Source organism: Aulonocara stuartgranti, assembly GCF_965226115.1.
Source record: "Aulonocara stuartgranti genome assembly, chromosome: 16".
NCBI lineage: Eukaryota > Metazoa > Chordata > Actinopteri > Cichliformes > Cichlidae > Aulonocara > Aulonocara stuartgranti.
This window is the reverse complement of record NC_138952.1, coordinates 3,448,548-3,472,064: the sequence shown is the minus strand read 5'-3', so window position 1 is coordinate 3,472,064 and position 23,517 is coordinate 3,448,548. Positions and strand designations below refer to the sequence as shown.

The 23,517-nt window shown below is 46.4% G+C and overlaps 2 protein-coding genes and 1 long non-coding RNA gene across 3 annotated transcripts in view; all 3 read right to left on the bottom strand.

Moving 5' to 3' along the window:
• The window catches only part of LOC309690783 (uncharacterized protein), a 152,513-nt gene that overhangs the window by 4,244 nt on the left and 124,752 nt on the right, over positions 1-23,517 (bottom strand). The window lies entirely within an intron of this gene.
• LOC309690387 (olfactory receptor 2K2-like) lies at positions 199-4,234 on the bottom strand (the record flags this gene model as incomplete). The annotated part of the gene is made up of 2 exons (XM_082507421.1): positions 199-344; positions 3,331-4,234. The coding sequence occupies 2 exons, from the start codon at positions 4,232-4,234 to the stop codon at positions 199-201; spliced, it is 1,050 nt and encodes a 349-aa protein (XP_082363547.1).
• LOC309690795 lies at positions 10,781-23,297 on the bottom strand. The gene is made up of 3 exons (XR_014271816.1): positions 23,252-23,297; positions 23,104-23,174; positions 10,781-10,879 (listed from the first exon to the last, which is right to left on the bottom strand). It is a non-coding gene; the product is annotated as an uncharacterized lncRNA (long non-coding RNA).

The window sequence follows — 23,517 nt, the reverse complement described above, 5'->3', positions numbered from 1 at the left end:
TGTGTGTGGCGTCCTGCTAACTCGATAACATTGTCCGGCAGCTGTTGTTCAACCATGTTTCGGTGAAAAACATGACATTTGAGTCCATAATCCGTCTGTTGTTAGTGATGGAGAGCCGTATTTCATCCATTTTGTTTGCCAGAGAACGGACATTGGCGAGGAAAATACTGGGTAAAGGCAGCCGGTGTGGTGTTAGCTTTAGCTTAGCCCGTGGCCCTCCGCGCCTACCTCGCCTTTGTTTACGATCTCGGCGCCGTCTGCGTGCACTTCCGCCCGGCCGGGGAGAGTGGGCAGCCTCCGGTGTCCTGGAGATCTCTGGGATGAGTCGGAGATCGGCGATAAAACTGTTGGAGTTATGAGTCCAGATGTCCAGAAGCTCTTGTCTGCTGTAGGTCAGCAACGCACAGCAATTCTGGACAAATAATCTGGTTAAAAGTAGATAAAAAACCGCTAAATAGCAGATTCTGGAGAGACACTGAGCCTCGCGTTGTTCACACGCCGCCATCTTGGTTTGTGGGTGTTCTCAGAATCTCATCTCTAGTTTGTGGTTCTGTTGGCTTCATCGGGTGATGGCCTTCTGCTCGCTTTGGAACGGTTCACAGCTGAGTTTGAAGCAGTGGGAATGAGAATCAGCACCTCCAAATCTGAGGCCATGGTTCTCAGCCGGAAAAGGGTGGGAGGCCCACTTCAGGTCAGGGACGAGTTCCTGCCCCAAGTTTAAGTATCTCGGGGTCTTGTTCACGAGTGACGGGAGTGGGAGATCGACAGATGGATTGGTGCTGAGGCTGCAGTGATATGGACACTATTCCAGTCTGTTGTGGTGAAGAGAGAGCTGAGTGTAAAAGCGAAGCTCTCAATTTACTGGTCGATCTACATCCCTCCCCTCCCCTATGGTCACGAGCTGTGGGTAGTGACCGAAAGAACGAGATTACGGATACAAGTGGCAGAAATGGGCTTCCTTTGAAGGGTGGCTGGCCTCTCCCTTAGAGATAGGGTGAGAAGTTCAGTCTTCCGGGAGGGGCTCAGAGTAGAGCAGCTGCTCCTCCACATTAAGTGGAGCCAGTTGAGGTTGTTCAGGCATCCTGGGTGCCTCCTGAGTGAGGTGTTTCGGGCATGTCCCACCAGGAGGAGGCCCCGGGGCAGACCTGGGACATACTAGAGAGATTTTATCTCTCAGCTGGCCTGGGAACGCCTTGGTGTGGGGAGGGGGTCTGGGCTTCTCTGCTAGGGCTGCGGCCCCCTGTGACCCAGCCCCGGATAAGCAGATGGATGGATGGATGATCTTTGTGGATTACAGCTCAGCTTTCTATACAATCATCCTGGATATCCTCTTCACCAAACTGGTCACTCTTGGCCTTTGACTTTCTCACCAACCGGCCCCAGACTGTAAGACTTGACCCCTATCTCTCCTCCACTCGCATGCTGAGCATTGGCTCCCCACAAGGCTGTGTGCTGAGCCCACTCCTGTATTGTCTCTAAATCTAAGACTGCAGTTCGACCCACAACAACATCATCATCAAGTTTGCTGAAGACACCACATTAGTCAGACTTATCTCAAAGGGAGACAAGGCAGCCTACAGAGAGGAAGTCCTGAAGTTGACATCATAGTGTTCAGAGAAAAAACTAGCACTGACCATTATGAAAACCAAAGAGATCATTGTCGACTTCAGGTGGCACAGCACTGACTTAGGCCCCCAATACATCAACAGTGATGGTTGGAGAGGGTCCACACCTTCCGGTTTTCCAAGAAGCACAAACTGGACTCCAACCTGCTGCTGATCTTCTACTGCTCGTCCATTGACAGCCTGCTGACATACTGCCTATAAGTAAGGTACGGCAGCTGACCAGATGGGAAGAGAGTGAAGCTTCACAGTGTAATTAAGGCAGCACAGAAGATTATTGGCTGCCCTCTCCCCTCCTTGTCAGACATTTATTTCACCCGCTGCCTCAACAGAGCAACAAACATCATCAAGGGCAGCTCCCACCCAGGTTTTGACCTGCTTGACCTGCTTCCCTCAGGGAAGCGCTACAGGTGCATCAGCACAAACACTGACAGACTTAGGAACAGTTCCTTTGCAAAAGCCATGAGCACCCTGAACTCACACATGAACCGACGACACAGTTTCACCCCCCAATTCAAGCCTCTCCTCTATACACAGAATATACAACCACTACCACCACTGTGCAATATTTAATTTATGTCAAAATACCTCACTGTAAATATAGACTATTTATTTTTTCCAATATTTGTATATTTGATATTGAACTGCTCATATGTATACAGTGCCACAGAACTGTGCACCTCACCCCCCTTTCTTCTTTCCCCACATGTCTGCACTGGGTAGGAGATGCTCTCAATCTCTTTGTACATGTGTATAGTGACAATAAAAGGCATTCTAGTCAATCAGTTTAGAGGGTCAAGAACAGCAGGGAGAGAACACGCCTATTGGGGAGGCCTTTGCTGGTAGTTTGTGTGTGGGATGTGGTGCTTCTTGGCCTCACCTGCTGCTGAGAAATGAGCTACCAGATCTTTTTTTTTTTTTTTTTTGCAATTGTACACATTTATTTCTTACTGTTTAACAGATCATTTCTTTTTACTTAATACAGTAAAAAGAAACATTTTGTCATGTAGAAAAACTGATTTGCACTGTACATCTTCAGCTTCAACTTTCAATCCTTCAAACAATGGAAAAGCCATTTAATTGTACAAGTGTTAAGTAAAAACGGATTTCATGTTTGATTAAGCAGAAATTCTAAAACTGGTTCAGTTGCTAAAACCTCTGACTGTTTCAATAAGTGTTAAAGAAAAAGAGGATAAACTGAGAAAACTACTAAAACTGCTTCACATCCATGTGGTTGTGGATCAGATTTATAAGACAGCATAATATCAAAATAGATTGACACTCTGATAGTGCTGCCACATCTAAAACAGTTTGTCTTTTAATCCTTTTCACATGTGCAGTCTCCACGGTGCCTGTTATTTCCTTGAACAGTAATGAGAAGAAAGACTGAAATTTACAGCCTTTTTACATATCAGTGTTTTTTTGTTAATTAGGCAGGTGACCATCAAAAATACATTTAGTGCAAAGACATCTACAAAATGTAAATCATCTGGGAAATGCAGATAAATAATAAAACATCATATCCGCTCACATCAATAGACATGTTTTCAGACAACTCCAAATAAAACACAAATTTCAGTAAAAATTAAACATTTTTTTGGACTTATTTTAAAATGGATGTCAAACAATGGGTGTGACACTTAGCTGTGTGTGAAACTATTTTCTGATCGAATAAAACAAAAATTAGTTCCTTTTAAAATAACAACACTATAAATTTTTTTTCGGATTTTGGTCAGTTTGAAACCGTAAATCAGAGGATTCATAATAGGAGGAATGACAAGAACTTCTATTGCTACAAAGTTTTGAAGGGTCCGAGGCAACTCTTTCGAACCCAGTCGCATACTTATAACATCAGTAAGTACTGCCACAACAAAAGTAAATAATGAGATGAGATGTGGGACACATGTTTGCATGAACTTTGCCCTGTTTTCTATAGACTTTACACATGTTTGAATGATATACATATAGGACCAAACTATGAAAACACCATGAAGCAAATAAATAATTATTGTAATATTTGCAAATATGCCATTAACTATAGTTTGTGCTGGAAAACAAGCGAGTTGAACAATAATCCAGTTCACACAGAAGAGTGTGGAAAGATACGGGCTGCATAACTTCAGTCTGGATGTTAGAAAGGCATTCACAGCCATAATGCAGAAATTTGTGAACCACAAAAAACATGCAAACCTTATGACTCTTTGCTTTGACATGATAGAGTGGTACTTCAGTGGCTGACATATGGCCACATATCTGTCATATGCCATGAGTGCAAGAATCGACAATTCGCCGCAGACAAAAGAATAAATCACCTTAGTCTGAATAAGGCAACCGTAATATGAAATGAGATGAACATCAGAGAGGAGATCCCAGAGAAATTTGGGAAAGAAACCTGCTGTTCCATAAAGTGCATTGATGCAAAAGACACAGAGCAGAATATACATTGATTCATGGAGGTTGCTGTCCAAGATGATGATCACAATGAGAGAAACATTTAGCAGGCAAATGATGCAGTAGCAAAACAAACTGAGGAAAAAGAGAACAAACCTGTGACTGATTGTTTCATTGAAACCTGAAAGAAAAAACATTGTTATTACAGAAACATTATTCATTGTGATTGAGAGACCTAAGTGAAGCCTAGTCGCTCACTGTATCTGGTCTCTGTTCTCCTCTCTCCTCTATCAGGTACAGATAACAGCAACACGTGAGCTGGGATTTCAAACCAGCCAATCATTGATCTGGAATGAAAGCTCACAGCTTTGGAAAATCACAGGGGATTTAATATGTATCATGTACTAAACACATAATAAAACAAACCTGCAGGTTCTTGAAAAAGAAATATTCAAACGTTTTACACCTTTATTAAAAAAAAATGCTTTCTTCATAATACTGTTAGGATTTTTTTACATTTATGCCAATTAAACATAATTGTCCAGGGCTTGTTGTGGTTTTCTTCTGTTTTTCGTTTGTAGTCTTTCGTAGTCCAGTCAGATCATTGTTGCTTCAGTGATAATGATCAGGCTCTCTGACGTTTGCTGAAGTCACTAGTAAGACAGTAAGAAGTTCTTGTGAATGTTGTTTTGTCTTTGCCTCTTAGTAACTCTGTGGAAAAAAGACTTGTTTGCACCTGTTACCTGCTACTTACCTGTTACTCTGCCGCCTGCTCACTCTCTACCTTTCCTATTCCACAATGGAAAGATTCCATCCCAGGTACCTCTCCAATTTTCTGCAGAGTCATGTAACCTTATCGTTGCACCACGATCACCCCCTTTTCCTCCAGCCCAGAAAAGAGTAAATCAAAAGTTTTTTTGCATAAAACCATGGTCTCAGAGATCAGGTTGTAAATTCTGAGTTGCTGCAGGAACCATAACCTCTGCTGGGCCTTCTTCTGGATAGAGTCTATATGTGGGGACCACTTCAGATCGCGTGGAAAGGTGGGTCCTAGGAATCTGACGTGATCCATGGTAAGTACTCTATTTTTAAGTATAGTTAGGGCGAGTCTGAAGGTTCACTGTCACGTCCACAGTCGGGTCCTGGTGGTTCTGACTGCAACAGTGGAACAGCTGGTCCACATCCTGTCTGTACGTGGACTCGTCTTCATTGTGGATCAGACCAGTGATTACCAGTTTGAAAATCATGCGAACAGATCCATAGAAGATGCCATCAATGTAGCTCTCCACTCTGTGCTGAGCCACCTGGAGCAGTGGCAAAGCTACGTCCGAATGCTCTTTGTGGGTGTTCTCAGAATCTCATCTCTAGTTTGTGGTTCTGTTGGCTTCATTGGGTGATGGCCTTCTGCTTGCTTTGGAACGGTTCACAGCTGAGTTTGAAGCAGTGGGAATGAGAATCAGCACCTCCAAATCTGAGGCCATGGTCCTCAGCCGGAAAAGGGTGGAGGGCCCACTTCAGGTCAGGGACGAGTTCCTGCCCCAAGTGTCATGGCCTGGGGGATCGGCGAGATGCTGATCGGCCTTTTCTGTCTTTTTCTCTCTCTCGTGCTCTCTCTCTCTCCTCCTCTCCATCACCGGGCAAGAACTCATTGTGGGTTCACGCCCTCGGCCCACGCCCACACCCACAGAAAAGAACACATCTGATGCCCATCAAGGTGAACGGCATTTAAGCCAGGAGGTGACTGCTGGTCTTCGCTGGATCTTTGTCTGCCACGCGTCAGTGAAAGTCAAGCTACAGCTCAAGATAAGTCAAGTGTCTTTTGTGAATATCGTTCTCATTCCTGTCTCCTTATCTACAGAGCCCCTGGATTACCTTTCCCGTGTGAATCTGTGTGTCAAGTGTGAAAAGAAGGACTGCTGTCGTGTATGTGGAGAGTTGGAGAGCGAGTGACTTCCCCCTTGGATTTCCCTTGTGTTCAGCTGATTCAGGAGTCCCGCGTTTGAGTCCCCTGCATTGAACCTTAACATAACGATCCAGCCAGAATATGGACTCAGCGGACTCTGCTGCCCAGCAGCACGTCCTCACGGCCAAGGAGGTTTTGGAACGCCACGAACAAATGCTGCAGCTCATCAATCAGCAGTTGGCCGCTCTAACGCAGGCCCTTGCTCAGCGCGTACCCCTGGTAAGCCCAGCAGCCTCTCCTCCCTCTGTCTCCTCACAGTTACCGGCTTCTGAGCCTCCAGCACCCGGGCCTTTGGCTTCGCCTCATCCCACTCGCTTGGAGCCCCTGGCGCGAGCTTTGCCAACACCAGAAACCTTTGCGGGTGAGTTTCACCAGTGTGCCAGTTTTCTGACCCAAATAACAATGCAGTTTAGACAGTTGTGGAGGACATATGAAACTGACGAGGCTAAGATTGCCTTTTTTGTCCAGCTCTTACGCAGACCGGCTTTAAACTGGGCTCAAGCTGTTTTGAAAACTGACGTCAGCATCTCGTACAAGGATTTTCTTGCTAAATTTAAATGTGTGATTGAGAGAGGTACTGGCGCTGATGCAGCATCTCACCATTTACTAAATCTTAAGCAGGGAAGACGAAGTATGGCGGAATACTCCATTTTGTTCTGGACGTTGGCTGAAGAGACCGGGTGGGGGCAGCCAGCATTGATAAGTATTTTGTTGAACAACGTGTGTGATGAGTTAAAGGGCAAACTAGTGATAAGAGAGTTATCTAAAACTTTGTCTGATGTGATAACGTTGTGTGTAAAGGTGGATGGGCATTTACGTGTGCGCCGCAGAACTGAGGACTACGTTTCCCAGATATCTCTGGGACGCGGCGAAGCAGCATCGGGCGGAAGCGCCACGAGTGGCGGAAGAGATTCAGAGTCGCAGGACATGGAGGAGGGTGAGCAACCTATGCAGCTGGGTCGCTCTCGCCTTTCCCCTGAGGAAAGGCACCATCGGTGGAGGGCCGGTGAGTGTTTCTATTGCGGCCGTAAGGGTCATGTTGCCAATGTTTGCCCGTCTCTGCCAAAAGGCCGCAGTAGAGAGGAGAATTCAAGTGGACGAGGTCTCTAGTTCACAGTCTCCTCCACGGCTCATGCTAGCAGCTAAATTAACGGTGCAGCTTCAGGTCCACCCTCTTAAGGCTCTAATCGATTCAGGAGCGGAACAGAACTTTATTGACGCTTCGCTGGCCCGACGATTAAATCTGAATTCTGAGCCTCTGCCACAGTCACTCCAAGTCACCGCCCTCAGTGGCCAGCGGCTTCCTAACATCACTCATATCACTGAGCCCGTTTTACTGACTCTCTCTGGCAATCGTTCCCAGACTATACAGCTGTATGTGTTTCAAGCTCCACTCACGCCACTAGTTCTGGGTTACCCGTGGTTGCATCAAGATAACCCTGTCTTCGATTGGAAAAAGGAGAGCATTGTGGGGTGGGGAGGAGGATTGTCACATGTCCTCTCTTAAAGCTGCCACCCCCTCTTCCGAACCGCTAACCAATTCTTCTCTCTCCAAGCTGCCGGACCTCTCCTCCGTGCCACCCGTCTACCATGATCTCAAACAAGTGTTTTGCAAGGATAGAGCACGCTCGCTTCCTCCGCATCGGCCGTATGACTGCGGCATTGATCTTCTTCCAGGTGCACCTCTCCCTACCAGCCGCCTATACAGTCTGTCTCAGCCCGAACGTGAAAGTATAGAAAAATACATCAACGAATCACTCACCGCAGGTCTCATTCGCCCCTCGTCATCTCCTGTGGCCGCCGGATTCTTCTTTGTTGCCAAGAAAGACAAGAGCTTACGACCTTGTATTGATTATCGGGGCCTTAACAACATCTCAGTGATGAATAAATATCCGCTCACTCTTTTACATTCTGCCTTCGAGCTCCTTCAGGGGGCCACCATCTTCACTAAGCTGGACCTGCGCAACGCGTACCATTTGGTAAGAATAAGGGAGGGGGATGAATGGAAAGCAGCCTTCAACAATCACCTTGGTCATTTTGAATATCTTGTCATGCCGTTTGGTCTCACCAATGCCCCAGCTGTTTTTCAGGCCCTGGTAAACGACGTACTGCGGGACTTCATTAACCACTTCGTCTTCGTTTATCTGGATGACATCCTCATTTTCTCCCATTCTGTCTCTGAACACGAATGCTCAGAGGGCTAGCTCTGTGGTCGGCATGAAGCTGGACACTCTGGTGACAGTGGCAGAGAAAAGGACATTAAAGACACTGATGGACATTATGGACAATGCCAGGCATCCTCTGCACACGGCCATTAACAACCAGAAGAGTCTGTTCAGTGACAGGTTGCTTCTCCCAAAGACAAGAACTAACAGACTTAAAAACTCCTTTGTCCCACACGCCATCAGACTGTTTAACTCCTCTCTGGAGGGGAGAGGGAGGGGAGACAGGAGGACAAAGGAGGGAACAACTAAGCTGTAGTGCCTCTTCACCTCACTGTGCAATACCTTTTGTGCAATACTTTTGTAAATAGTCAACGGTGCAATAGACTCAATACTTGAAATGTGCAATTCACTTGTATTTTTATTTTTATTCCTATTTATTCTATTTATCCCCTTCGTATATTTTATTTATATTGTCTCTGTATTTATATATATGTGTGTGTGTATAACGCTGTAACTTCTGTCGGTGCTGTGCTTTTTTGGAAATCGAATTTCCCAGAGGAACCCACCCGAGGGATTAATAAAGTTCTATCTTATCTTATCTTATCTTATCTTATGCCATGTCAGGCAGGTCCTCCAACACCTCCTGGAAAACCGTCTCTTCGTGAAGTGGGAAAAATGTGAGTTTTATGCTTCCACAGTCTCTTTCCTGGGCTATGTCATTGAACAAGGTAACCTGAGAGCAGACCCCGCCAAAGTTCAAGCTGTGTTAAACTGGCCCACTCCATCCCATCGCAAGCAGCTTCAGAGTTTCTTGGGTTTCGCTAACTTTTATCGCCGTTTCATCCGCAACTATAGCCAGCTCGCTCTACCCCTGACTCGTCTCACCTCACCCAAGGTCCCCTTCTGCTGCGATGAACCGGCTCGCCAGGCTTTCTCTTGCCTGAAGGAGCGCTTTGCCTCTGCACCCATCCTCATCCAACCCGATCTCAGGCAACCCTTCGTCGTGGAGGTGGATGCCTCGGACGCAGGAGTGGGGGCAGTGCTCTCCCAGCGACAAGGCGGTAAGCTTCATCCTTGTGGTTACTTCTGATACTTATGATGTGGGGAACTGAGAGCTATTGGCCATCAAGCTGGCCCTAGAAGAGTAGCATCACTGGTTGGAGGGAGCTGCCCAACTGTTCATGGTTTGGACGGACCACAAAAACTTGGAATACGTCCGGTCCGCGAAACGACTCAACACCAGGCAAGCTAGGTGGCCTCTGTTTCTCACCAGATTCCAATTCACAATCACCTACAGACCCGGCTCTCGTAATGTCAAACCCGATTCCCTCTCACGCCAATTTGCCACCTCCGAAGACGCTGCCCAGGATCCCCATTCTTCCTTCCACGTGTGTTGTCGGGGCAAAAACCTGGGAGATTGAGTCAGCTATTCGAGAGGCCCAACGAACAGAACCGGACCCTGTACGGGTATGGGTCCCCCGGGCCTACTCTTTGTTCTATCTACTGTCAGATCATGAGTTTTGCATTGGGCTCACACGGCCAAGTGCACCTGCCACCCTGGGGTCCACCGCACCATTACCTTCCTCCAACGCTTCGCCTGGTGGCCGTCTTTAGCTAAGGACGTCTGCGAATACATTGCTGCCCCTCCTACATGCGCTCAAAACAAGAGCGTCAATCAGCCATCTTCCTTCTCCAACCCCTACCGACCCCTGGCCGCCCGTGGTCACACATTGCAATGGACTTCATCACGGGCCTCCCTTCCTCATCAGGTAACTCAGTCATCCTTACTATCATTGATCGTTTTTCGAAAGCTGCTCACTTTGTCCCCCTCCCCAAGCTCCCCAGTGCTTTAGAAATAGCTCGACTCCTGACTAACCATGTCTTTCGCCTTCACGGAATCCCCACGGACATCGTCTCTGATAGGGGGCTGCAGTTCACATCACAGGTCTGGAAAGAATTCTGCAACGCCCTCGGAGCGCAGGTCAGTCTCTCCTCTGGTTTCCACCCTCAGACTAATGGCCAGAAAGAACGGGCCAATCAGGAACTCGAGGCGGCCCTCCGGTGCTTGGCATCCACCAATCAGACAACTTGGAGTGAGCAACTCCCATGGGTTGAGTATGCCCACAATAGTGTAACAGGTATTACAATTAAATAATATGAGATACGCATTAAAATATTGTCTCGACAACTTTGGACTAGTATCAGAAAGTTCTAGGTAAGACTATGGAGCCTTGAAAGGATCAGCAGAGAAGGAACCACACAATGATAGATAAGATGTGATTTGAATAGAAACTGTATTGAAAGTTGTAAAGTTTACAAATCCTGCCTGTCTAAAGCTGGCTTCCTACAGTGCACAAACGCACATTAAAGGGCTCAAAAATAAAATCAAAACCAAACATCCTCTTTAAGGAAATTCTCCAAAGAGTTTCAATTAAAGAGCTTCCTCTAAATTAGAATTCCCTCTGTGTGTGTGTGTGTGTGTGTGTGTGTGTGTGTGTGTGTGTGTGTGTGTGTTTGTTTCTGTCCAACTGGTTCTAACACTACCCGGGTAGATTTTTAAAGTGTTAGTCTTATCTGTGTCAAGGAATGTAGTTATAGTCTTGAGGTTCGCTGAAGATGGATCCCACGGCTGGCCACACCGTACTCTGGTCCGTCTACAGTCACTCTCTTGGGATTGGCTCGCCACTGAACCCACAGGGTTCAGATCTCGAATGATCCAGTCCTGGTCAAAAACCAATCTATGCACACAGTTCAGAGTGCATACATTACTATTTTATCTATGCTTCTTCCATCACTCATCTTTCAGTCAAGTATTGTTCAAGTATAACAAATCATTAAGTTCATCAGTAACTTATTACTATTCCTCGGATTTATTATTGTCAGGGAAACCGAAGGCAGGAGAAGCAGGCGGCTGCCGGTCGGAGCATGAGGTGAACTGATTTTCAGGTAAGAAGTTATGAACTGCACTCTATTTGGGTCAGATATAAACCGAGTTTAGGTGTAGTTTATTTTCGTTGTACTGACTTTTTACGATTACTTACAATAACTTGTACTGCGTGCTAGCTAACACGACGGAGTTTCTATACAGCTGTGTGCGCGCTAAGTTACTGATGTTGAACTTTAAGACAGCCTCCCCTGTCATTCTCTCGCCTGTTGAAACTTCAGTCATGAAACTGATCAATGATCGACTTTTCTCTCTTGTTTGTTTATCGCGCTAAACAACAGCAGCACGTTTAAGCTTGATCGGCTGTTGTTAGAATTCATTTGATTTTAATTTCTAGTATCAGCTGATGTTTGCTGGAGACACAGCTTTAAAAACGGCTGGTCCAATCATCTGAATCATCAGAGCTGAACTGGTTATGGAGAAACAGGTTTACCTTTTAGGTGACATGAATGAGTTGAAGGGAAGTTATGAACTGTTTCTGAGAGATGAATAACACCAATATCCTTTTCTGTGTAGCTGACAGCTGGTAACTGTGCAGGGGCGGATCTAGCAAAGCTTTTGCCAGGGGGCCAGGTAGGGCATTAACAGGGAAAGGGGGGCACAAAGAAATACTTTTCTTTCTTACGCTCATATAAAATATTTAGCTTTTATGAAATAGTTATCTGAATCTTACAACCAAAGTTTGTATAATAATACACAAGATTGGCTGTAGACCATTGTTAATCATTCAGAACACTGTAAAAATAACAAAAAACAAAAAGTGAATGCAACAGTGCACAAATATTTATTTTACGTGTTTGATGTGTGTGGCGGGGCGTGGTCTGCAGTGCCGCTGCAGGGGAGGTGGACCCACATCAGAGGCATCTGCAATCAGGCGTAAAGTCTGTGCTCTCTCAGCTGTTCTTTTTTTGTATGTGTCGGGCTGTGAGATGAAAAGCTACAGCCGACTGTGTGGGTACAGCAACTATGTGTGAAAAGTAGTCCATAACGTAATGCTTCAAAGCATGTTCATGCAAACATTGTCGGGTCTGCTCATGAACCTCTGCGCACAGCGTCTGCAAATCGGGGCTGTATGAAGTCACCTCATCTTTACACAAAACTGTAAGCTGTCATCTGTGAGGCGCGAGCGGTGTTTGGTTTTACCATAGTTCATGGTGGAAAATTATGGAGTAAGGAAAATGGCTGCTCTGCTGAGTTTTGCTCTCTGTAGCCGTTTGAATGGCAAACTACACTGATTAGCGGTGGCATAGGCACACTAGTTTTAGTTATACAATGTCTCAACCATCATGAAATGTATACAGCCTATTTAAAATCTAAAACTTAAAATTGTCCGTAGCCTACTGTTGTTACCACTGTCCTGTTTGAAATGGATACTAACTAGCTAACTGACTGAATGCCCATTAACCTTATAACTCCTGTTGTGTGTTTGTGTACAGAGAGACAGCCAGGTTCATAATGGATATAAGGAAGTTTTTTCAAAAAAAGGAGCCACATTCAGGTAAAAATGTAAAATCAAATGATCCGTCAATCAAGAATAATGTTGGATCAGTGTTTCAATGTTTATATCTTTTATTAGATGTTCATGTGGTTTGGTTATTTGCCTTTTGGTTGAAAGTACACATACAATCTGGAAGTTGTGTTCTCCCTATAATAAAGCTGCTATACAGAATCTGCTAAACAAACTGGGTTGAAACATTTTTTTTTCTTTTTTATTTTTTTTTGCCTGTCCCGTTTGGCTCTTTTGCCATCAGAATTGTTGTCTAAAGGCAAAGAAAGATGCCCAACGGATTTACTTTACCAAATTGACCATCCCAGCCTTGCCGTAATGGTCCGTTTGATTCACCTTTTATTGTTCATTTTATTTTCACTTACTGAATACGGGACAGACTTGACTGGGGGAAAGAAGGGGAGAAAGAAAGAGGGAAAGAGAAACAGCTGAGAAGAGGGACGGGGGAGAAGGGCAAAAGACAAAAACCAACAGAATGAGCAGAAAAAAAAAGAAGAAAAAAAATGCATATATCGATCACCTGGGTCACCTGCTGAGAAAGAAAAAAGAAAACAAGCAGAAGAGAACAAGAGTAATAGAATAAACAACATCACAATGATATATGGGAATATGACAGTAAATACTAAATAATAAACATTATTGTGCAGCACATAAGATCAACAGAACACAGTGTGCTTTGAGGTAGGAGCCAAAAAGGGTGTAGTTTGTGGGTGTGATCACCCGTGTGTACACCTGTGAGCATGGACGCGCTTGTTTTTTTTTGTTTTTTTTAAAAGGTTCCTTCATGTAATGATCTGCTAGAGGGTGTGGGGGGGCCACAGCCCCGTCCTCCAGGGCATGAAGCAGGTATGGAGGAGATCAAAACTCCAGACATCCAGAGGCCCCCAGAACACAAGAGACCAAGGAAGACCAACAGAGGGGCAGCCGCGCCACTGTCCCAGAAAGAGCTGAGGAGAGTCCCAGATGAGGGCTCACTCAGCAGCCGCGGAGCAGAAGCCAGGGGGAGTTGCAGTGACGCGCCCGTGAGCTCCGCCGGCAGCCAGCCGTGCCTGAGTGACCGAGCCCCAGGCCGAGAGGCCGGGGGCACCCCACCTCCGAAGTGGCCCGAGCGAGCCCCAGGCTCCAGGCCCCGATAAGCGGCCGCCAAGGAGTGAGCCGGTGTGTACCTGGACGCCCATCCCCGGACACAAAGAACCACCAACGCACCGATGTCTGAGGGAGTCCGCCACTGGCAGGGAAGTGGTGGTAGGGGGAGATAGGCCTCCAAACCTTGGAGGGCCTAAGATGTCCCCAGAGAGGTGGCGCCTGACACCCAACCTGACATATAGACACAGAAATACAGGCACACACATATACAAACATCCATTCCCACCCTCATGCTCTCATATGCACTTACTCCACACTCAACCAACGTGGAGACAGACATAAAGAGACGCTGTACACACGATCACACTCCCCAAGCGTACTCTACACACCGGGTCTAGGTACCCTTGCCCCTGGAGGGGGAAACTGCACCCAGACCCAGGTGGTGTTACCCTTTTCCCTGCGGTGGGGGGAGGCAGACCGCCCCGACTCCGCAGCAGCAGGAAGGCCCCACACTCCAGACCGCAGTCGGACGGCCAACTCCTCCTCCTAGCCCCCCCGCTCCAGCAGGTCGCAGAGAACGGGGGTGAGAGAAGACTCCAAACCTCCCTCCACCCGCTCATTGTAGTGTTGATGCACGTGTGTTCTAAGGTGCATTTAAAACCCAGGAGGGCATGGAGCTACCTGCCAGAGAGCAGCAGGTAAGCGCATGGTCCCTCCTGCTAGCCCTCAATGTCTACGTGTATTTAACATTGAGAGGTGGGCAACGACGCCAGGGGTGGGGTGTACACCCTGATGGTACTTTGGATTCCGTGTATCGTGCCCACCCCCAAGATCCTATATGTATGTGTAATGAGAGTGTGAGTAATGTGAATGTCTAAGTTGTGGGATAAAATTGAGGCAGAGGCAGCCAGACCTGCATGTGTGGGTGGTTGTGGTGGAGCGGGAAGAGGGAGGCAGCTGGAGATGGGGAGGGAAGGAAGGGAGGGGCAAGTGACCCCTCCCTGGGGCCAGCTCCCCCGCTGACCCCAGTAGGCACCCCCATACTCCGCGACCCGCCAGGGAAAGGGGGCCCAGGCCCATCCAGACCGGGGCCCAGCGCAGCAGCGCCTCCCAGCCCCACAGAGCCCGGGACAGTCCACCCAACCCCACCACAGAGAAAACTGCACCCACCCCACCATCCACTCTTCTTCCAGACTACATAAGACAATAAACACCCAGGCTGAGATCTTCTTCCACCTCTCCTGTATCTCCCCCTCCTGCAGAGAGAGCCCCTGAGGAGAGGAAAGCTCCTGCAAGATGTGACAATCTTCCCCACCAGTTGAAGAGCCCCCCAGGTGGCTCGATGCACCGGCGGCAACACACCAACCAGGACCCAAGCCCCCGAGGCCCGGCCCGGGCCCCAGCCCAGAGACGGAGCGCCCCCAGAACCTCACGCCCATCCCGGACCCACCCAGGGGCAGCCAGGCTACCAGGTCAGTAACCCACGTCCGTCAGCACAGACCCTCCCCTAGCCCCGCTGCACGCAGCCGCGAGGAAACAGTCACCTGAGAGCCAACAGAGCCCCTAACCGGACGTGACCGCTACCCCGGGTTGAGCCCCCCAAGGAAGATGCCTCCGGGGAACCCCCCGACGCCCTAAGCCTGTCCCTACCCCCACACCAATCACAACAGTGAAGGCGGGACCAAACTATGACCCCCCACCCCCACTAGGTGATGGAGCTGATCAAAGGAGCCCAGAGCAATTGATCTGATGTGGTGGCAGAAGCTGTATCAAGACTAATGTAATCTAATAGATAATTTCTATATTGGTTAGAATTAAGATTATTTTTATTTTTCCAGTTCATGAGGACTGTTTTCTTGGCTATTGGGTTGAAACATTTTTGACCCTCTTTAACAACATTCCAACATACTAATGTACACTTTTTATTGATCCCCGTGGGGAAATTCTTCTCTGCATTTAACCCATTCACTCAGTGAAGCAGTGGGCAGCCACCAGTGCAGCGCCCGGGGAGCAGCGTGTGGGGATGGTGCCTTGCTTGGGGGTACCTCAGGGTAGCCGTTCAGGGGATTCGACCCCCTGACCTTCCGATCATGGGGCAACTGCTTTACCTACTGAGCCATCCCTGCCCCTTTGTAACATTGTAATTGATTGGGGAGATTAAAATTAATGATATATTTTTATGTGGTTCAGCCACAACTCTACTGAAACCTCAGCCAGTAATAGGTAGGCCAACTTTTGGACCGTCCAGTTGTCTGTATGACTGCCAGAGTATGTACATCACATTTGCACACTATCAGAAACTGCCAAACAGAGCCCTGGGGGAGTGAGGAGCTGTAAAGAGAAGCAGATGCTCTGTTTATATACTAAAAATGTTTTAAGCTAGCTTGTTTCAAAGATTCTGTACAGCAGCTTTAAATGTTTTCCAAAAGCACACATACACTTAACTTATCAGTGTTTCTCAAACTTTTTACAGTGTGTACCACCTGATAAAAATGTCAAGCTCTTCTAAGTACCACTATGAAAGCATGAAACTCATAAATCTTACAACACAAAATTAGTATTATTAAATTAGTAAAATTAGTATCTGCAATAAAGATTTTTTCATACATTGTATAAATTCTACCACAGGCAAAGTTGCCTCCATTTTTCAGAATCAGAATCAGAATACTTTATTGATCCCTGGGGGAAATTATTTTTTGTTACAGTGCTCCATTTTAAACCAACATTAAGACAAGACAGACAATACACTAACTAAGAATAGTACAATATATACATATATATATACATACATACATACATAAGTCACTCATAAATAAATAGTTGGAAAAGAAACATGTGTAGTTGTAGCAGTAACCAGTGTGTTAAGTGGATGCGTTGTACAGGGAGATGGCCACAGGCAGGAATGATTTCCTGTGTCGTTCAGTGGTGCTTTTCGGTAATCTCAGTCTCTCACTGAACGTGCTCCTGTGACTGACCAGCATGTCATTGAGTGGGTGGGAGGTGTTATCCAACATTGTCTTTATCTTGGACAGCATCCGCCTCTCCGACACCACCTTGAGGGAGTCCAGCTCCATCCCCACAACATTGCTGGCCTTACGGATTAGTTTATTAAGTCTGTTGGCATCTGCAACCCTCAGCCTGCTCCCCCAGCATGCAACAGCATAGAGGATCGCACTGGCCACAACAGACTCATAGAAAATCCTCAGCATTTTCTGGCAGATGTTGAAGGACCTCAGTCGCCTCAAAAAATAGAGACGACTCTGGCCCTTCCTGTAAAGTGCTGTGGTGTTTTTAGCCCAGTCCAGTTTATTGTCAATGTGTACTCCAAGGTATTTATAGTCCTCCACAATGTCAACACTGACCCCCTGAATTGAAACAGGGGTCAAGTGTTTCCTGGTCTTCCTGAAGTCCACGATCAGTTCCTTGGTCTTTGCCACGTTGAGCTGCAGATGATTCTGCTCACACCACGTGACAAAGGAGTCGACCACAGCCCGGTACTCTGTCTCATCATCCCTGCTGATGCATCCAACCACCGCAGAGTCATCAGAAAACTTCTGAAGATGGCATGTCTCTGTGCAGTGGCTGAAGTCTGTGGTGTAGAGGGTGAAGAGGAAGGGGGAGAGGACAGTCCCCTGTGGTGCCCCTGTGTTGCTGATCACCTTGTCAGACACACACTGTGGGAGACGTACATATTGTGGTCTTCCTGTCAGGTAATCAACAATCCAGGACACCAGAGAAGCATCCACCTGCATCGCTGCTAACTTATCACCCAGGAGGGTCGGCCTGATGGTGTTGAAAGCACTGGAAAAGTCAAAAAACATGACCCTCACAGTGCTCGCCGGCTGGTCCAGATGGGTGTAGACACGATTGAGCAGGTAGATGATGGCGTCCTCTGTTCCGAGACGAGGCTGATAAGCAAACTGAAGGGATCCAGGTGTGGTCTTACTATGGGTCGCAGCTGGTCCAGGATGAGCCTTTCCAGGGTCTTCATGATGTGGGAGGTCAATGCCACGGGCCTGTAATCCTGGGGGCCACTGGGACGTGGCGTCTTTGGTACAGGGACGAGGCATGATGTCTTCCACATCACCGGGACCCTCTGCAGACTCAGACTCAGCATAAACAGTTTATGAAAGACTCCACACAGCTGGGGGGCACAGGTCTTGAGGACAAGGGGACTCACTCCGTCTGGTCCAGCAGACTTGCCTGAGTGAAGTCTCCTCATTTGCATCTCAACCTGGTATTGAGTGAAGGTGATGGGTGGGGGAGGGGTGTCAGGAATCTCACAGGAGGCAACATGTGAAGAGAGAGGCTGGCACAGTGGTGTGGCTCTGGATTCCAGGCTGACTACGGGTGAGGTTGTGGGGGTAGGAGCAGACACTGTGGTGTCGAATCTATTGAAAAACAGATTCAACTCATTGGCTCTATTCTCACCTCCCTCAGTTCCCCTGCTGTTGGTTGGCCTGAATCCAGTGATGGTCTTCATGCCCCTCCACACCTCTCTCATGCTGTTCTGCTGGAGTTTCCACTCCAGCTTCCTCCTGTAATTGTCCTTAGCCCCTCTGATCTTGTCCTTTAGTAACACCTGGATCTTCCTCACCTCCTCTTTGTTGCCCCCTCTGAAAGCCCTCTTATTGTTGTTGAGGAGGGCTTTGATGTCCTTAGATTAGATTAGATTAGATTAGATTAGATTAGATTAGATTAGATTAGATTAGATTAGATAGAACTTTATTAATCCCTCGGGTGGGTTCCTCTGGGAAATTCGATTTCCAAAAAAGCACAGCACCGACAGAAGTTACAGAGTTATACACACACACATATATATAAATACAGAGACAATATAAATAAAATATACGAAGGGGATAAATATAATAAATAGGAATAAAAATAAAAATACAAGTGAATTGCACATTTCAAGTATTGAGTCTATTGCACCGTTGACTATTTACAAAAGTATTGCACAAAAGGTATTGCACAGTGAGGTGAAGAGGCACTACAGCTTAGTTGTTCCCCCCTCCTTTGTCCCCCTGTCTCCCCTCCCTCTCCCCTCCAGAGAGGAGTTAAACAGTCTGATGGCGTGTGGGACAAAGGAGTTTTTAAGTCTGTTAGTTCTTGTCTTTGGGAGAAGCAACCTGTCACTGAACAGACTCTTCTGGTTGTTAATGGCCGTGTGCAGAGGATGCCTGGCATTGTCCATAATGTCCATCAGTTTCTTTAATGTCCTTTTCTCTGCCACTGTCACCAGAGTGTCCAGCTTCATGCCGACTACAGAGCTAGCCCTCCTGATCAGTTTCTCCAGCCTGGATGAGTCCTTCTTTGCTGTGCTGCTCCCCCAGCACACCACAGCATAGAAAAGTACTCCAGCAACCACTGACTGGTAAAACATCCTCAGGAGCTTCCTGCAGATGTTTAAAGACCTCAGCCTCCTGAGGAAGTACAGTCGGCTTTGGGCTTTTTTATACAGGTGCTCTGTGTTGCATGACCAGTCCAGTTTATTGTCCACCCACAGCCCGAGGTACTTGTACTTGTTGACCACCTCCACCTCCTCCCCCTCTATCTGAACCGGCAGTGGACCTGCTCTAGACCTCCCGAAGTCCACAACCAGTTCCTTAGTCTTTGAGGTGTTGAGTTGCAGGTGGTTTGTGTGACTCCATGCGACAAAGTTCCTCACCAGACTTCTGTACTCCTCTTCCTGATCATCCCAGATACACCCCATGATGGCTGTGTCGTCTGCAAACTTCTGAATGTGGCATAATTCAGAGTTGTAGCAGAAGTCAGAGGTGTACAGGGTGAAGAGAAGAGGGGACAGCACAGTTCCCTGTGGTGCTCCTGTGCTGCTGACCACAGTGTCAGACGTGATGTCCTTCAGCCTGACGTACTGTGGTCTGTCGGTGAGGTAGTCGGAGATCCAAGCCACCAGGCAGGGGTCCACCTCCATCCTGTTCAGTTTTTCTTGAAGCATACAGGGCCGGATGGTATTAAAGGCACTGGAAAAGTCAAGAAACAGGATCCTGACCGTGCCTTTTCCCCCATCCAGGTGTGAGTGGGCTCTGTGTAGGAGGTACAGGATGGCATCCTCCACTCCGACACCCACCTTGTATGCAAACTGTAGTGGGTCATGGGCATGTTGTACCTGTGGTCGGAGGAGGTTGAGGAAGAGCCGCTCTAGAGTCTTCATAAGATGTGACGTCAGTGCCACCAGTCGGAAGTCATTCAGCTCATTGGGCCGGTTCTTTTTGGGGACCGGGACGATGCAGGATGTCTTCCATAGGGCGGGCACTCTCCCCAGTCGCAGACTGAGGTTGAAGACTCGTTGTAGCGGCTCCCCAAGTTCAGCAGCACACGCCTTTAGCATCCTAGGACACACCTTGTCTGGGCCTGCTGCCTTTCTGGGGCGAAGCTTCCTCAGTTGTCTCCTGACCTGATCCACTGTGACACTGGGAGATGTTTGGGCAGAGGGGAGGGGGGGGAGATGTCTTGCTGCTGAGAGAGGGATTGGAGGAGGGGGGTGTCATGGTGTCAGGAAGGGGGGGAAGCGAGGGAGGTAGGAGAGTGGGGATTGGACTCTGTAGTGAAGGTGAGGGTGGGGGGGTTGTGGGCTGGTCAAACCTGTTGAAGAAGTTGTTAAGTTCGTTTGCCTTCTCCACAGTCCCCCCCACTGTGCTTTTCTTGGTGTTGTGGCCTGTGATGGTTTTCACACCATTCCAGACCTCCCTCATATTGTTCCTCTCCAACTTCTGCTCCACCTTCCTCCTGTAGGTGTCCTTTGCTTCCCTCATTGATTGAGTAAGAGATAGAAAACGGAGGAAAATACAAGTCAGGAAAAAAAAGAATACGTAAGAAAAAAAAAGCTAAACTTAGAGAAAAGCAGGAGCAACTGTAACAGGCTGCACGCTGGTTGGCGCATGCGCACTAAATGGTTATAGTTTTTATTAATATTTTGTGATCATTTATTTGTAATATTTCTGTTTTGGGAGTGTTTTTTATGTATCTGTATTATATTATACATACACATTAAAATGGTAAATGGCCTGTATTTATATAGCGCTTTACTAGTCCCTAAGGACCCCAAAGCGCTTTACATATCCAGTCATCCACCCATTCACACACCGGTGATGGCAGCTACATTGTAGCCACAGCCACCCTGGGGCGCACTGACAGAGGCGAGGCTGCCGGACACTGGCGCAACCGGGCCCTCTGACCACCACCAGTAGGCAACGGGTGAAGTGTCTTGCCCAAGGACACAACGACCGAGACTGTCCGAGCCGGGGCTTGAACCGGCAACCTTCCGATAACAAGACGAACTCCCAACTCTTGAGCCACGATCGCCCCAAAGTGGATCTCTGTCCAAAAAAATGCCCTCAGTTTACTTTTTACTCACTATGAGCATCATTCATTATTCTCCCCCAGTAGTTAAGGTTAGGATATGTATTTTTTCTATTCCAATCCATTCTTCTTTTGCAGCATTTAAATAAGCTTGATCAGATTTCATGGTTTTGTTACAGACTTTTCAAAAAAGTGTTTTGCTTTTCTTTCACAAATGTGGGGATTAAATTGTGTTAAAATGTACAAAACAGTCATGTCCTGTTTTGTGACGAGGACCCAGACACAGAGAGACTTGATGAATTTAAGAATCTTATATTAACCCTTTGAAGCCGGTCGGAGCGGGCACGCTCTTTTTTGCGTAACTATTTTTAAATCCCGGTAGCACTGCAACCGCATAAGCTAGCGCAATAATTTGTTTTGCATATGAAACCGGAGGAGTTGTACTTACATCTTATGCCATCAGCTTGTCCTAAGTCATGGTTTCCTTCCACATAAAGCTTTGCAAAAATCGCATAAAAAGCGCTTGCAGGAACAAAAACATAATATTCCAGAAACACGCTTTGCCGATCTGATCAGCTGTTCGTAACACTTCCCACATTGAAACAGACGTCAGCGCGAACGATCGCATGTCCACCATTTCCTGCCCGAAACCGGAAGTGACGTCATTTTCGCGGAAAATGTAGTTTTTTACTTGTAGGCCTTAAGAGCCTATACTGGTGTTTTTATAAGTCATGTTTGACTTTATGCTTTTCTGAATAGTTGCTGGGATGCTTAGAACTCGAATTGCACTGCTGGAAATAGTTTATTTAGATGCACATGCTGTTTTCTTTGCAAATTTGCATCATAGGATTGTTTTTCGTTTTTCCTGCAGTATATAAAAATTGGTGTATCTCAAAAATAAAACTATGAAGACACTCAAAATAAATTTCCTATTGTTGTAAACTATTTTTTGCAACTTTTTTGTATTCAAAGTTTTGAGGGATAAGCCTCTTAAATTTCTCCAAGTAGAAATATATGTAAAAAAACCAAAAACGATTTTCAATTTTTTTGTAGTTTATTGCACTTTTTTTGCAATTAATGTAGTTACTATGGACTTAATGCATACATATTATTAAAATATGGGCTATAACAGTTGTACTGATGTATAGCAACTTGAAATGCTCCCAAAAATGGCACTACAGCATGTAAAAATATAAAGTAATCTCTGGCGGCCTTGGTTCTATGGTAGGTCTTAAAGGGTTAATAAAGACATTTGCAGACTTGCACAGAGATGGTAAAATTATGATGACTGATAACGGAGACGAAGACAACAGACGATGAGGAAAGGCAGGAACAGGGGTTTAAATGCACCAAAGTGACAGTCAGAGAGAACTCGGGACAACATTTACGGATGCAGGGACTGACAGAGACAGGTTTATCTTGCATGGCTGGGCAGCTCTCTGGGTGCTCAGCACCCCCAAATCTCTGATCCTAGAATCGCCCCTGAGTTACATCACACAAGGTTGTAGCGCAACAGAAAATATACCTTATATTTACCCTTTTAAGAATAAATAAACTTGTAAGATTCACTCTCCCATATTTATCCCTTTAACAGCTCGCTTTTAACTGTTCTTCTTTTTAAGATATTTCAACTTGAATTATATCTCAGAAAAATATATCAACTTCTTAAAACATTAATACTTCAACAGAGTAATGAGATCCCTCACATTTTATAATCACATTTTATGAACTTTTTGCATATTTAGCAAATGAATTAACTTCTAAGTCAACAAAACTGAAAGGGTGCATTTTAGCACTGCATGACGATATTATTGCTTCTCCAACGTTTTGGAAAGCTAACAAACTCAGATGAATCACAGTAATGTTAGACCACAGAAATACACAGAAATGGCTAAGCAGTAGCTTAATCCTAGCGGTTAGCTGGGCACATTTTAATATATTCTTTAGCACTTAAAATTAAACATCTGCATATCAGTGATGTTACAGTACTTTAAACATAAATATCACAACTCCGACTGGTTTTGTTTTTTAAAGCAGAAAATATATTAACAGCAGTCAACTACATGTCTTTATGGTGCTAACATTCATGTAGCATCCCTTACCGGAGCTCGTGGTGAGATAGCTCGCCTGGCTGACGCAGCTCCCCCCGGCCGAATTTCACAGATTTCAGATCCTAATAAATAGCCATCTATTAACTACTAGTATGTGAAGATAAATTGTGAATTTAACTTTTATTTTAGCTTTTCTTACTGGGATCTTTCAGCTAATTTGGAGGTTGCCTGTGAGTAACGGCTTGCACAACAGGAAATGTTGACTGACAGAAAGTCATCTCAACGCATACTCGCCTCCTAGTGGTGGGGAGGGAAAATTACACCTCCAACCTTATTCAGCAGCACAACCCACAAATCTGATGTGGGTTACAATAGTCTTACCTCCTCAGCCACCGGGGTGTCCCCCTTCGAAGCATCTCTGGGTTACCAACCACCTCTCTTTCCGGCCGTCGAAGGTGAGCACTT